Source organism: Schistocerca americana, chromosome 3 (genome assembly GCF_021461395.2).
Source record: "Schistocerca americana isolate TAMUIC-IGC-003095 chromosome 3, iqSchAmer2.1, whole genome shotgun sequence".
NCBI classification, from domain to species: Eukaryota; Metazoa; Arthropoda; class Insecta; order Orthoptera; family Acrididae; genus Schistocerca; species Schistocerca americana.
Genome location: NC_060121.1, coordinates 255,811,754 through 255,828,332, shown reverse-complemented (window position 1 = coordinate 255,828,332; position 16,579 = coordinate 255,811,754). Strand labels below are relative to the sequence as shown.

The 16,579-nt window shown below is 45.6% G+C and overlaps 1 protein-coding gene across 1 annotated transcript in view; it reads right to left on the bottom strand.

The window, feature by feature from the left end:
- The window catches only part of LOC124606004, a 213,944-nt gene extending 197,683 nt beyond the window's left edge, over positions 1–16,261 (bottom strand). The window contains exons 1-2 of the mRNA XM_047137966.1: positions 16,040–16,261; positions 6,849–7,004 (exon numbers count right to left, since the gene is read on the bottom strand). Coding sequence (XP_046993922.1) covers positions 6,849–7,004; positions 16,040–16,261 — 378 coding nt within the window. The remainder of the gene's footprint in view (positions 1–6,848; positions 7,005–16,039) is intronic.
- Between the last annotated feature and the right edge of the window lie 318 nt (positions 16,262–16,579).

Genomic DNA, 16,579 nt, shown 5'->3' with positions numbered 1-16,579 from the left:
GGTGGAGAGGAACCGATGCCACCGCCATAACTGGGCAGCGGAACGACTATGGATGTTGAGGTCAGCGGCGATCACGTAGGAGGAGAAGGTACGGTCGACGTGGGAGAGGAAGTCGAAGGGAAGAGGAGCGTTGGGGCGGACATAGATGGTGGTGCAGGTAACGGTAAGGCCGGGGAAGAAGAGGCTAAGGATCAGGTATTCAGTGGGGTCGGGAAGGAGAGGTTGGAGCCGAACGGGGATCTGGCGGCGGTGACCAATAGCAACTCCGCCACGCGCAATTGGGAGGGGATTATCGGTGCGGTGGAGGAGATAGGGCGAAGTGTGGATGGTGTGGTGGGGTTGGAGGAAGGTTTCATTAAGGAGGAAGGCATCCATGCGGTGGGTGGCAAGGGTGTGCAGGAAGAGGTTCTTGTTGGCGGGAAGGGAGCGGATGTTGTTGAAAAGGATACGTTGCTATCGCGCCATGACAGGGATTTAGACGAGGGTGTCAAGGCAGGAGAAGATGAAATGGGCCTGGTTGTTTGAGTAGGTGGCGTACATCTTGAGTTGGAAGATGGAACGGGCGGCGAGGGAGATCTGCTGGAGGGTGTGGGGGCGCTGAAAGGGATGGACATTGTGGAGGACGGGGAAAGGTTGCCTGCTCACGTGCATTTAAGGGCCGCTATAAGCTCGCCAGTGGGAGTGTGAATAGGGAAGTCAGTCGGAGGCAGTTAGTTGGGCAGTCTGTCGGTCTCGGCGAGTCTGGTCAGTTGAAAAGCCGAGTCAGTGTGGGCCAGTCAGTGTGTCTGTCGTCCGGAGTGCTAGTATGTGTTAGGCCGCCGGTCTGCTCGAGTTTGCTCAGGCAATGGGCATTGGCGGTTGGATCGATCGGTTGGTCGGTTGCGCACTGGGACATCAGATGACTTGTCCGCCTTGAGCGTCGGCGCATGTGAGGTCGCCACGTGAGTCCAGTGGCCGCGCCTATAACGAGGCGTAGTGGCTTCGCGGCCGACACGAGAGCAACAGGAGTCAATCCACGACATCGGTCTGGCCGGTACGAGTTGCGACGCCGTGAGACGGGAGATCGGCGCGCCTTCCTGCGTCCGTTGAAGCGGCTGACAGTGGACGGTTCCGGAGAGCGTTTTGAGAGTGCTGCGCCAGATCTTCGCCAGAAATCGCAGCTTATTAGAAGTGACTGGAGATATGTTGTGTCATTTAGTTGTTAAATCCTACTTGTTTGCTTGGTCAGTCTCTCGTCCCCAGCTTGCTCGCCTGTCTCTCGTCCGCATTTGTTAGGCAGTTAGTGTATGTCTGTCTGTCAGTCTGCCGTACGTTAATAGCTGCCTCTGTCATGTTTGTCGGATTCGGTGTTAAACGAATTTAAAGGATGAATTCCAGAAATTTGTTTTTATCTTGCCTATCATCTCGCGAGGCGGTATATGTGTAATGAAGAGCATGTTGTACATTTTATGTAAGTTTGAATTTCATGGGTTTTATTTAAATAGTCATTTTATAAAGTTGCCACCCTTCCACTGTAAGAGCCCTTTTAAAAACAAATTGCACTTTTGGTAGAAAATAAGTTCTTAGTGTGTGTGTTTGTACCATTTCCATCCCTCTTACGGTGGGTATGGTTAATGTGTTCGTGTGAGTTGTTAAAAATTTTAGTTTAAAGTAATCTGGTGTGTTGCAGATTTGCACCAGTGTAGTTTTTCAGAGGTCGTTGTGAGCGGTCGTGGCTACGACCGTGTTGAAAGGGAGTGGAAGCTTCTCGGCCCCAAGGCTCCTACTGTAACAAAAAATTTTTTTATCTGCCTCTGAATAATTGTAACTTGATATTTCGAGGGCGCTTTCCTGCTTATAATTTTAAAACTGTTTTGAAAAGCTTTAGAAATAAAATTCACATTTGTTAAATTGTAACTTGATATTTCGAGGGTGCTTTTCAGCTTATAAATTTTAAATCTGTTTTTGAAAAGGCTTTTATGAATAAAATTTCCATTGGTTGAAATTTAATTTGTTTCCATCAGTTACTCCTTGGCAACTACTTCCACGCTCACATAGTGTGTTAATGTTCTTGATGAATCGCTAGTAAATAAAGTAAATTTTCACGGTTCACTCATAGACTGCCAAGAGACAGCAAAGTTATTTGAATACCATTCTGTTAGATAGGACGTCTAGTGCTACACATCAAATTGTATCAAAGTTAAGTATCATTTTGTAACACATTTTTAATAAACGTTATTGGTGATTTCCTGTTGTTTTGCCACATGATGCTATAGTGTGCCCTGCCAGAAAAGTGTTTAATAATCATGGCGTGCAATGGCTACCTAAAAGGAACTGTACTTGGCAAACATCTTTCTCTCACCATGGGTGTGGGCCGAATTCATAGTAGCAATCAGTTATTACATTCACAACACTCACTCAGCACCATTCTTCCTTTATTGAAGTTATTTGAACTACAAGAAAATGCGTATTTTTGTCGCTAAACTTATTTTGTTTTTTCGAAATAAAACATCATTAGTGGTGGGGTTTTATGTCTAATTTTCGTTCACATCAGGAAACTTCATCTATTCGCACGTTTTTGTGGTATTCCATCCTTCAGCACTGTCTTTTTCCCCGACTGCTTTGTGGAACTGTGCATTTCTTGAAGTGAACCAAAACGCAATGTACCACCACTATTGTTTTCTACACTGTGTTGTGTTTTACGTCAAGAAATGCATAGCTCCCTACAGCAGTGTGGGATAGGGAAACAACATCGCCAAACGATGGAATATATCAAAAACGTGAAAGCAGACGGCGTTTCCTTATGTGAACGAAAATCGGAAATATTATTTCATCACTGATGATGTTTTACTTCAATAAAATGAAAAAAAAAATGCATTTTCCTGTAGTTGCAAAGAGGGATTTAAAATACGAGGGGCGTTCAATAAATAATGCAACACATTTTTTTCCGCCAATTTCGGTTGTAAAACTGCGGAATTTGTTATGGGACATCGTAGAATATTCCCGCTTCAGACCCTATAGTTACATAAAGTTCCGATAGGTAGCGGCGCTATACGTAGGCTCCAAAATGGCGACTGTAATGGACGTGCCTTCCTAGCAGAGACCAGTCATTGAGTTTTTTTTTCGGCGGAAGACCAGAGCATCGCAGACATTCACGGGCGCTGTCAGAATATCTTAGGAGACCTGGCGGCGAACAACAGCACGTTGAGTCGTTGGGCGAGGCGTCTCCCATCATCGCAACAAGGCTGCTCAAACCTGTCCGATCTTCCGCATGCCGGCCGGCAGCACACATCTGTGACTCCTGCGATGTTGGATGTGTAAATACAGGGTGTTTCAAAAATGACCGGTATATTTGAAACGGCAATAAAAACTAAACGAGCAGCGATAGAAATACACCGTTTGTTGCAATATGCTTGGGACAACAGTACATTTTCAGGCAGACAAACTTTCGAAATTACAGTAGTTACAATTTTCAACAACAGATGGCGCTGCGGTCTGGGAAACTCTATAGTACGATATTTTCCACATATCCACCATGCGTAGCAATAATATGGCGTAGTCTCTGAATGAAATTACCCGAAACCTTTGACAACGTGTCTGGCGGAATGGCTTCACATGCAGATGAGATGTACTGCTTCAGCTGTTCAATTGTTTCTGGAGTCTGGCGGTACACCTGGTCTTTCAAGTGTCCCCACAGAAAGAAGTCACAGGGGTTCATGTCTGGCGAATAGGGAGGCCAATCCACGCCGCCTGCTGTATGTTTCGGATAGCCCAAAGCAATCACACGATCATCAAAATATTCATTCAGGAAATTAAAGACGTCGGCCGTGCGATGTGGCCGGGCACCATCTTGCATAAACCACGAGGTGTTCGCAGTGTCGTCTAAGGCAGTTTGTACCGCCACAAATTCACGAAGAATGTCCAGATAGCGTGATGCAGTAATCGTTTCGGATCTGAAAAATGGGCCAATGATTCCTTTGGAAGAAATGGCGGCCCAGACCAGTACTTTTTGAGGATGCAGGGACGATGGGACTGCAACATGGGGCTTTTCGGTTCCCCATATGCGCCAGTTCTGTTTATTGACGAAGCCGTCCAGGTAAAAATAAGCTTCGTCAGTAAACCAAATGCTGCCCACATGCATATCACCGTCATCAATCCTGTGCACTATATCGTTAGCGAATGTCTCTCATGCAGCAATGGTAGCAGCGCTGAGGGGTTGCCGCGTTTGAATTTTGTATGGATAGAGATGTAAACTCTGGCGCATGAGACGATACGTGGACGTTGGCGTCATTTGGACCACAGCTGCAACACGGCGAACGGAAACCTGAGGCCGCTGTTGGATCGCCTGCTGCACTAGCTGCGCGTTGCCCTCTGTGGTTGCCGTACGCGGTCGCCCTACCTTTCCAGCACGTTCATCCGTCACGTTCCCAGTCCGTTGAAATTTTTCAAACAGATCCTTTATTGTATCGCTTTTCGGTCCTTTGGTTACAATAAATCTCCGTTGAAAACTTCGTCTTGTTGCAACAACACTGTGTTCTAGGCGGTGGAATTCCAACACCAGAAAAATCCTCTGTTCTAAGGAATAAACCATGTTGTCTACAGCACACTTGCACGTTGTGAACAGCACACGCTTACAGCAGAAAGACGACGTACAGAATGGCGCACCCACAGACTGCGTTGTCTTCTATATCTTTCACATCACTTGCAGCGCCATCTGTTGTTGAAAATTGTAACTACTGTAATTTCGAAAGTTTGTCCGCCTGAAAATGTGCTGTTGTCCCAAGCATATTGCAACAAACGGTGTATTTCTATCGCTGCTCGTTTAGTTTTTATTGCCGTTTCAAATATACCGGTCATTTTTGAAACACCCTGTACTTTCATACGAGGTGAAACTTCCTGGCAGATTAAAACTGTGTGTCGGACCAAGACTCGAACTCGGGACCTATGCCTTTCGCGGGCAAGTGCTCTACCACCTGAGCTACCCAAGCACAACTCACGCCCCGTCCTCACAGCTTTACTTCCGCCACTACCTTGTCTCCTACCTTCCAAACTTTACACAAGCTCTCCTGGAAACTATGCAAATGCAGGACTAGCACTCCTGAAAGAAAGGATATTGTGGAGACATGGCTTAGCCCCAGCCTAGGGGATGTTTCCAGAATTAGATTTTCACTCTGCAGCGGAGTGTGCGCTGATATGAAACTTCCTGGCAGATTAAAACTGTGTGCTGGACCAAGACTCGAACTCGGGACCTCGAATCTTGGCCTGGCACACAGTTTGAATCTGCCAGGAAGTTTCATATCAGCGCACACTCCGCTGCAGAGTTAAAATCTCATTCTGGTTTCATTTGAGGTGATCGACGGATCAAAATCAAACACCTCGCAGCACAAGGCCTCATATAAGTCTTCGCACCAGAGAGGAGCTCATACAACTTCACTGGACTGTTCGTTCTCATCCATCCTATAGCCCACATCTAGCACTTTCCAACTTTCATCTGTTAGGCCCAGTAAAGGATGCACTCCGCCGCGCGGAGTGACCGCTCAGTTAGAGGCGCCATGTTACAGATTTCGCGGCCCCTCCCGCCGGGGGTTCGAGTCCTCCCTCGGGCATGGGTTAGTTTAAGGGGGGTAGGACGTCAAACGGGCTGACCTGGAGCAGGAGAGATACCACAGAACATTTTAATTTCCCCTGTCTATAATTTCACAAATAAATGCATAAAAATTTGTCAGCATGACCAGGAAGGATTCAGGATACACACTCATAGCAGCGAAACTTCAAAAACCTAACAAAATACATTTTTCTTAGATGTGACATTTCATCATTTTTTCACTATTGGCTCCATTTGTTGCTATAGGTACACTTTTCTTCATAAGTGACAGAGATTCTTCGATGACTTTAGCTCAGCATACAAACCATACTTACAAGTGTATGAAACTTTAGAATTTTCCAAATCTATTAAAAACGGTGGTAAAATTGAGACAATTAAATAAAAAATTGAGTTTTTTCTAAACATGAAATTTAAAATGTAACAGCTCATTCATTTTTTCATAAATTAAATGAATTCTAGAGTTCCATACACCAGTAAGTCTGGTTTGTATGCTGAGCAAAATTCGTCGAAGAATCTCTCTTACTTACGAAGAAAAGTGTACCTATAGCAACAAATGCAGCTAATAGTAAGTGAAGAAATTATAGATTTTCACATGTAAAAAAAAAATATTCTGTTACGTTTTTGCACTGCTATGAGTGTGAATCCTGAATCCTTCCTGGTCATGCTAACAAAGTTGTATGAATTTATTTGTAAGAGTATCGACAGTGGAAATTAAAATGTCGTGTGGTGCCTCTACTGCTCCAAGTCGGCCCGTTTCACGTCCTACTCCCCTTTAGTTAGTTTAATTAGTATAGGGACCGATGACGTCAGCAGTTTGGTCCCTTAGGTATTGACACACATTTGAACATTTGATACCCTCCGCGGGAAGCAGCATATAGAGGATGGAGAGGTTATTAAAGTAGCAAGACGTTGGCTTTGACATTGGCCAATAGAGTGGTGCCAACCGGGCATAGAGGCCCTCCAAGCAAGGTGGCGTAAAGCCGTCGCCTTAAACGGATATTATGATGAAAAATACGGTTTCGTAGTCAAAAGAGGGGGCGATAATATGGTGTATTGGGAACTTGAATTAAACCAATTTACTTTCATGAAAAAAAGTTGAGTTACTTATTGAACGCCTCTCGAAGTTTCAAAAACTATACAGCAACTGCGGATAATATGGCCAAACAAATGCACCATTTCTCCTTTTTTTCCTGTCACTTTCTCTCGTCAACTGCGTTAGAAGATTTCGTATGTTTTTCACGAGAAACAGCACATTAGTACCAACCCTGAGTGGCGGCGACTGCTCAACAGCGTAGGGTAGGTTCTCGGTCGACTCGGAGCCTCTGTAGCGTGTAGCCGGCGGAGCCTCGTGGAGCGCGGACTGGCGGACTGCTGTACGGAGATCTGCCGCAGAACCGCCGTACGCCGGCCCAAACTGTAGCTGCAAACAAGGTAAATGGAGTTCTCACCAGAGAGCCCAGCATTGCCTAGTGGAGATTCGAAAGGGGAGCGAGAGGAGTCTACAATAATGTAATTACTGGTGCTTGAGGACTTATCTGATGACGTGATACAAGAAGAAAAGCAAGTCGATAGAGAAGAGATAGGGGACAGAAATTAGAATCAGGATTTAGAAGGTAGAAGGGGTGGATAACATTGCATCGGAATTTCTAAGATCATCGGGGTAAGTGGCAATAAAACGAGTTTATGAGACTGGCGATATACTATAAGACTTTCGGAAAAACGTCATTCACACAATTCCCAAGATTGTAAGAGCCGAAAACAGCGAGAATTATCGCACAATTAGCTCAACAGTACATGCATTCAAGTTGCTGGGAAGAATAATGTGCAGAAGAATGGGAAAGAAAATTGAGGATGTGTTGGATGAGGATCAGTTAGGTTTTAGGAAAGGTAAAAGCACCAGAGACGCAGTTCTGACCTTGTGGTTGATAATGGAAGCGAGACTAAAGAAAAATCAAGACGCTTTCATAGGATTTGTCGACTTGTAAATAGCGATCGACAATGTAAAATGGTGTAAGATGTTGAAATCCTAAGAAATGTTTGGGTAAGAATACGGAAAGACGGTCATATACAATGTGTACAAGAAGCAAGAGCGCACAAATAAGAGGGGAAGACGAAAAACAAAGTGTTCGAATTAAAAAGGGTGTAAGACATGGATGAAGTCTTTCGCCCCTGCTATTCAATCCATACGTCGAAGAAGCAACGATGGAAATTAAAGAAACGTTCAAGTGTGGAATTAAAAGTCAAAGTGAAAGGATATCAATGTTAAGACTCTCTGGTGACATTTCTATACTCAGTGCAAGTGAAGAAGAACTATAGGATGTTCTTTATGGAATGGACAGTCTAATGAGTACGGAATATGGACTGACAGTAAATCGAAGAAAGACGAAAGTAATGAGAAATAGCAGAAATGAGAACAGCGAGAAACTTAACATCCTATTCGTGATCAACAAAGCAGGTGAATTTAAGGAATCCTCCTACCTAGACAGTAAAATTGCCTATGACAGTCGAAGCAAGGAGGACATTAAAAGTAGACTAGCAAAAAGGGCATTCGTCTCCAAGAGAAGTGCGCTAGTTTCAAATATTGGTCTTAATTTGAGCAGGAAATTTCTGAGAATGTATCTTTGGAGCATAGCATTGTATGGCAATCAGACACTGAGTGTGGCAAAACCAGAACAAAAGAGGAGCGAAGCATTTGAGAGGCGGTGCTACAAAATGATGAAAATTAGGTAGACTGAAGTAGTAAGGTATGAGGAGGATCTTTCGAGAATCGGCAAAAAAAAGGAATGTATGGGAAACGCTGACAAGGACAGACAGGATGACAGGACATCTGTTACGACATCATGGAATAACTTCCATGGTACTAGAGACGCCTATAGAGAGTAAAATCTGTAGAGGATGACAGAGATAGGGATACATTCAGCAAATAATTGAGAATGTAGGTTGCAAGTGCTACTCTCAGATGAAACGATTGGCACGGGAGAGGAGTTCGTGGTGCGACGCATCAAGCCAGTCAGAAGACTGATGACTAAATTAAAAAAAAAAAAAAAGAGTAAAATTTTTACAAACTTCTCTGTTACTACTGGGCAGTATCTACTGCCCCGTCAGCTGGTCATTCGTAAACGGTTTGATAACATTTTTGGGACTGTAAATCGACAAACTCCTTACCTAGAGGAAACACTGCGATAAACATACAAATAACCACTCGAACTTATTCTGTCCACATCCCCAGATCAAAGAACTGGCTCTTGAAACAATCTGCTAACCTTTTTCGGTAGATGGAAGTCAATAGCTTGCAAATACTTATCGAAAATCACATCAGCTGCTATAAATACCTACAGTGTTGCTACGACAAATAATCATCAGGCACAGAAAGTTTTTCGAGCGCTGTATTCGCACACCTATTAGTGGACATCAATATGAGGTGGTGTCTGCCTGCGTAGCCGGGTTGTAACGTGGTCGCCTCCCATGCAAGGGGGGCCGGGTTCAATTCCTGGTCGGGTTGTGTTGTCTTCGTCATCATTTCATCCTCATCACCGGCGCGCAAGCCCCCAAATTGGCGTCGAATGAAATAAGACTTGCACTTGGCAGCCGAACTTCCCCGAATAGGGGCCTCCCGGCCAACGATACCATACGCTCATTTCCATTTTTTCAATATGAGGTGTGTCCACCCTCTCCTTTGGTGGCAGCTTGAACTCCCCTGCGTGGCGGTCCATCATTCCTCAACAGCCGAAACCAGAGAATGTTGTGATGTTGGAGGCTGGGGACTGGAGCAAAGTCGTTCTGTCTTATACCAAAAATGTTCTATTGGGTTCAGGTCGGGACTATGTACAGGCTAGTCCACTTGAGGAACGTTATTGTCCACAAACCATTGCCGCACAGCCAGGGTTCATTGTCATGTTTACAAAATCATCGTCTCTGAACTGTACTTCTATTATACTAAGTACATACAGCTGTGAAGTCTAAGTTCGAAAAGGAGTCCACACCCTAACCATGAAAAATACAGCCACACCGTAACACCGTCATCTCCATACTTCTTGTTTGCACTACACGTGAAGGCAAGTAACATCCTCCAGGAATTCCCGAAACCCAACCCATTCCATTGGATTACCATAGGGCACAGCGTGATTCATAATTTCAAATCACTCACGGGGTAGCCGTGAGGTCTGATGCGCCTTGTCACGGTCCGTGGGGCTCCCCCCGTCGGAGGTTCGAGTCTTCCCTCGGGCATGGGTGTGTGGTTGTCCATAGCGTCAGTTAGTTTAAGGTAGATTAAGTAGTGTGTAGGCTTACGGACCGATGACCTCAGCAGTTTGGTCCCATAAGACCGTACCACAAATTTCCAATTTTCACTCGTTCGCGTTCATCCACTGTCCGGTGGCGCGCTCTTTACGCCAACTCAAGCGTCGCTTAGCATTGACCACAGAAGAGTGTGGTTTATGAGAAGCTGCTCGACCATTGTACCCCATTATTTTCAATTCCCTACTGACTATCACTGTGCTAGCTACACTGCCGGTGGTACTCTGTAAGTCAAGAATGATTCCTTCCGCTCATTTCCTGATGATTTTTTGCGTCCACCCTCCGCAATGGTCGACGATCCCTGTCCGTCAGTAAACGATGTCTGCCTGGCCTCGGTTTAGCTGTGGTTGTTTCTTCATCTTTCCAACCATTTGGAATGGTTGCATTGTCCCTCATGCAGCTGGTCTCGGTTTAGCTGTGGTTGTTTCTTCATCTTTCCAACCATTTGGAATGGTTGCATTGTCCCTCATGCAGCTGGTCTCGGTTTAGCTGTGGTTGTTTCTTCACGTTTCCAACCATTTAGAAGGGTTGTATTGCCCCTCATGTATCTGGTCTCGGTTTAGCTGTGGTTGTTTCTTCACGTTTCCAACCATTTAGAAGGGTTGTATTGCCCCTCATGTATCTGGTCTCGGTTTAGCTGTGGTTGTTTCTTCACGTTTCCAACCATTTAGAAGGGTTGTATTGCCCCTTATCTATCTGGTCTCGGTTTAGCTGTGGTTGTTTCTTCACGTTTCCAACCATTTAGAAGGGTTGTATTGCTCCTCATGTATCTGGTCTCGGTTTAGCTGTGGTTGTTTCTTCACGTTGCAAACCATTTAGAAGGGTTGTATTGCCCCTTATGTATCTGATCTCGGTTTAGCTGTGGTTGTGTCTTCACGTTTCCAACCATTTAGAAGGGTTGTATTGCCCCTCATGTATCTGGTCTCGGTTTAGCTGTGGTTGTTTCTTCACGTTTCCAACCATTTAGAAGGGTTGTATTGCCCCTCATGTATCTGGTCTCGGTTTAGCTGTGGTTGTTTCTTCACGTTTCCAACCATTTAGAAGGGTTGTATTGCCCCTTATCTATCTGGTCTCGGTTTAGCTGTGGTTGTTTCTTCACGTTTCCAACCATTTAGAAGGGTTGTATTGCCCCTCATGTATCTGGTCTCAGTTTAGCTGTGGTTGTTCTTCACGTTTCAAACCATTTAGAAGGGTTGTATTGCCCCTTATGTATCTGGTCTCGGTTTAGCTGTGGTTGTTTCTTCACGTTTCCAACCATTTAGAAGGGTTGTATTGCCCCTCATGTATCTGGTTTCGATTTAGCTGTGGTTGTTTCTTCACGTTTCCAACCATTTAGAAGGGTTGTATTGCCCCTCACGTATCTGTTACTAAGGCGACATCCAATGAATAGTTTACGTTCGAAGTGACCTGACCGATCCATTCTGCTGTTACTGCTTCTACACTCCTGGAAATGGAAAAAAGAACACATTGACACCGGTGTGTCAGACCCACCATACTTGCTCCGGACACTGCGAGAGGGCTGTACAAGCAATGATCACACGCACGGCACAGCGGACACACCAGGAACCGCGGTGTTGGCCGTCGAATGGCGCTAGCTGCGCAGCATTTGTGCACCGCCGCCGTCAATGTCAGCCAGTTTGCCGTGACATACGGAGCTCCATCGCAGTCTTTAACACTGGTAGCATGCCGCGACAGCGTGGACGTGAACCGTATGTGCAGTTGACGGACTTTGAGCGAGGGCGTATAGTGGGCATGCGGGAGGCCGGGTGGACGTAGCGCCGAATTGCTCAACACGTGGGGCGTGAGGTCTCCACAGTACATCGATGTTGTCGCCAGTGCTCGGCGGAAGGTGCACGTGCCCGTCGACCTGGGACCGGACCGCAGCGACGCACGGATGCACGCCAAGACCGTAGGATCCTACGCAGTGCCGTAGGGGACCGCACCGCCACTTCCCAGCAAATTAGGGACACTGTTGCTCCTGTGGTATCGGCGAGGACCATTCGCAACCGTCTCCATGAAGCTGGGCTACGGTCCCGCACACCGTTAGGGCGTCTTCCGCTCACGCCCCAACATCGTGCAGCCCGCCTCCAGTGGTGTCGCGACAGGCGTGAATGGAGGGGCGAATGGAGACGTGTCGTCTTCAGCGATGAGAGTCGCTTCTGCCTTGGTGCCAATGATGGTCGTATGCGTGTTTGGCGCCGTGCAGGTGAGCGCCACAGTCAGGACTGCATACGACCGAGGCACACAGGGCCAACACCCGGCATCATGGTGTGGGGAGCGATCTCCTACAGTGGCCGTACACCACTGGTGATCGTCGAGGGGACACTGAATAGTGCACGGTACATCCAAACCGTCATCGAACCCATCGTTCTACTAATCCTAGACCAGCAAGGGAACTTGCTGTTCCAACAGGACAATGCACGTCCGCATGTATCCCGTGCCACCCAACGTGCTCTAGAAGGTGTAAGTCAACTACCCTGACCAGCAAGCTCTCCGGATCTGTCCCCCATTGAGCATGTTTGGGACTGGATGAAGCGTCGTCTCACGCGGTCTGCACGTCCAGCACGAACGCTGGTCCAACTGAGGCGCCAGGTGGAAATGGCATGGCAAGCCGTTCCACAGGACTACATCCAGCATCTCTACGATCGTCTCCATGGGAGAATAGCAGCCTGCATTGCTGCGAAAGGTGGATATACACTGTACTAGTGCCGACATTGTGCATGCTCTGTTGCCTGTGTCTATGTGCCTGTGGTTCTGTCAGTGTGATCATGTGATGTATCTGACCCCAGGAATGTGTCAATAAAGTTTCCCTTCCTGGGACAATGAATTCACGGTGTTCTTATTTCAATTTCCAGGAGTGTATACTAACAACAAGACAATCTCCGACTTCTTCTGTATTTGCGGCTGACATCTAATGTCTAATTCCTTATTACACAGGGCTGTCCGGAAACTTTTGATCAGATAGTGTACATAACGTCCAAACGCAAACTGAACATCTCAATGAAGTTGAAACATTGGGGAGAAGAACCATTGTACTACTAATGTAATTGTACAACGAATCCGAGCCCTGCGTACTTCTAAAGTGTTGGTAGATGTTATTAGTGTCACATTGAAAGTCGTGTACACACATCAAAAAACGTTTTGCATCACCTCACTACCGAGAGTTCCCGTACCTGTACAGAAAATTGGAATAGAGATCAACATAAACATCACTTCCGCCCATTTTATTGCTCATGAAAACCACACATTGCAAGTTGTACCAGAATACAGCGAGACCTTCAGAGGTGGTGGTCCAGACTGCTGTACACACTGGTACCTCTAATACCCAGTAGCACGTCCTCTTGCATCGATGCATGCCTGTATTCGTAGTGGCATACTATCCACAAGTGTATCAAGACACTGTTGGTCCAGATTGTCCCACTCCTCAACGGCGATTCGGCGTACATCGCTCAGAGGGCTTGGTGGGTCACGTCGTCCATAAACAGCCCTTTTCAATCTATCCCAGGCATGTTCGATAGGGTTCATACCTGGAGGACATGTTGGCCACTCTAGTCGAGCCATGTCGTTATCCTGAAGGAAGTCATTCACAAGATGTGCACGATGAGGGCGCGAACTGTCGTCCGTGAAGACGAATTCCTCGCCAGTATGCTGCCGATATGGTTGCAATATCTGTCGGAGTATGGCGTTCACGTATCGTACTGCCGTTATGGCGCCTTCCATGACCACCAGCGGCGTTCGTGGGCCCCATATAATGCCACTCCAAAACATTGGGGAACCTTCACCTTGCTGCACCCGTTGGATAATGTGTCTAAGGCGTTCAGCCTGACCGAGTTGCCTCCAAACACGTCTCCGACGATTGTCTGGTTGAAGACATATGCAACACTCATTGGGGAAGGCAGTGTAATGCCAATCCTGAGTGGTCCATTCGACATGTTGTTGGGCTCATCTGTACCGCGCTACATGGTTGTCGTGGTTGCAAAGATGGACCTCGCCATCGACGTCGGGAGTGAAGTTGCGCATCATGCAGTCTATTGCGCAGTTTTAGTCGTCCTGTGGCTGCACGAAATGCATTATTCAACATGGTGGCGTTGCTGTCAGGGTTCCTCTGAGCCATAATCCGTAGGCAGCGGTCTCCAACTGCAGTAGTAGCACTTGGGCGGCCTGAGCGAGGCATGTCATCGACAGTTCCTGCCTCTCTGTATATCCTCTATGTCCGAACAACATCGCTTTGGTTCACTCAGAGACGCCTGGACACTTCCCTTGTTGAGAGCCCTTCCTGGCACAAATTAATAATTCGGGTGCGATCAAACCGTGGTATTGATCGTCGAGGTATGGTTGAATTACAGACAACACGAGCCTCGTACCTCCTTCCTGGTGCAATGACAAACTGATCGGCTGTCGGACCCCCTCCGTCTAATAGGCGCTGCTCATACATGGTTGTTTACATCTTTGGGCGGGTTTACTGACATTTCTGAACAGTCAAAGGGACTGTGTTTGTGATAAAATATCCACAGTCAACGTCTATCTTCAGGAGTTCTGGAAACCGGAGTGATGCAAAACTTTTTTTTTATGTGTGTATATATTCATACGGAGATTGTGACGGAAAAAGTTTCTGTGCGTGATGATGATTTCTGTTAGCCATCATAAAGGGTTTCTGTCACAGCTGATAGCGGTACAATAAGATTTCCACAAGAGTGAAAATCGGTATTGTAACATCGACTCGTATGACCTGTCGTACTGTACAACACGGTAGCAGTCTAGGGCGACAAATACTCCTCTTTGGCACTGCCAAAAAAATGATTAGGTTAAGAAACTTCTTAGGTGAAATTATACAGATCAACGGGTTAGATAAATAAGTTAATGAAGCAAAAGGAGGGAAACTGTAATTGGGATTCCAAGTGATTAATAGTACGTACAACAAAAATTATCTCTCAGTGAATAATAAGGCAACAATACTTGTAAGTGTAGCAAATCTACGCTCCAGAAACAGCGTTCTCAATGACATTAGGACAAATAAAAATATAAAAAAACGACGAAAAGTTTCTAACTGCCGCAGATAATATCATAAACATAGAGGATATGAATGTAGGCGTTTAAAAATGTTCGATATTGTACGAAAAAGACGAATTGGGCTTTTGGATATGTTGCGGGGCAGACAACAAAGACATATGAAAGTAGTTTTGGATTGAGTTGAAGAGAGTAAAAAATGGTAGCTAATGTTTCCAACGAATAAAGAAAACATGACAGAAACGTACACATCTGAAAATCTAGTAAAAATTATAATTACTATGTCATTTTGTCCCTGCTGGATCTTCTTGAACTCTGTAGTTGTTGTTCAATCAAGAATTGTTAATAGAGAACACAAGCGCCACAAATACTTTTTAAAATGTTTTAACTGTCCGGTTTCGGGGCATTATGCTCATCTTCAGACGGCTATATTTTTTTGTTACACTAACAGAATCGTTAGCTGTGTGTCATCTGCTCCTGGGATTTGTTCTAGAGAACGGTGTATTGGGTGTCATTAAGAATACTGTGAAATGTTCGTGTACCACAGTTGATTTTGTAATACGTTCGTATTGTTCAGACTGAAACACTTCGTGCTTCTTCCCAGAAATGCATAAGGACCGAAACAAGACTAAACACTGATCACTAGAGTAAATGAGAGGACGACATGCCGCTGATAACTCTTACTATAATGAAAGAAGTGTAGCCATCGGAAGATGAGCGTAATGGCCCGAAACCAATCACAGCAGTAAAATAACGCTTCTTAAAAGTGTTTGTTACTTGGAGAACACACTTTCCAGCAGACAGATCTTAATCTTAATTACTTTTAAACATTTGTTACAAAATTTCAAGTGATTCTGGAACCATAAAATAAAAAAAATAAGATTGTTAGACGTTGAAAGGGAGAAACAAACTGTTGAAGAATATAAGGTTATTGTAAAACTATGAAGGAAGTGTTGAAAGTGTTTAACAGGCAACACTGAATGCAGTGATTTGTCCATGCAAGCTCTACGACGTGTAAACAAAAAGTAACTGGATTTTTGTTTTTCTTAAAGAATCTTCATTTATTCATCAACATCAATTTTGACCCTTTCCAAATAATGCCCCTCAGATATAATATATTTGTTCCAGCGCTTTATCAAATCTTGTATTTACCTTGTGCTGCGTCTCGCCCACGAACACTTCGTCATCATCTTGGGGGACTCCAGTGAGAGCTGTTTCGGTCGTGCCCTCCTCGGAACTAACGTCGCTTTGCGCGACGTCGAAGAGAGAGCGCGGCTCGGCTGGCGCCTGCGCGCCAGGCAATCCTTGCGACCCGACGCTGCCGCCGCCGCTGCCGCCGTCGCCTGGGCGGCTCTCGTCCTCTTGACTGGTCATCTGGTGCTGTGAGCAATACGTGAGCAAAGACATCGTCGGTTAGACGGTTGCTTTGTTTATCACAGTGCTCTGCTGGGTATGGTCCTCCAGCAGATGCCTCTTAACCAGCTTACCATCTTCGTAATAATGGACTTGGAGTTTACAGCTACAGTACATTTGGAGTTTCGACTATAAACGTGGAACATCTCCAATGCCGCCAATTCTGAATTATGCATTGCCTCTTGTATACGAGGCAGAAATCTGTCAGGGAAAAGACATATTTTCCTACCATCTGTTAACAAATCTTTGCAAGAAACGACAACTCTCTCTCTCTCTCTG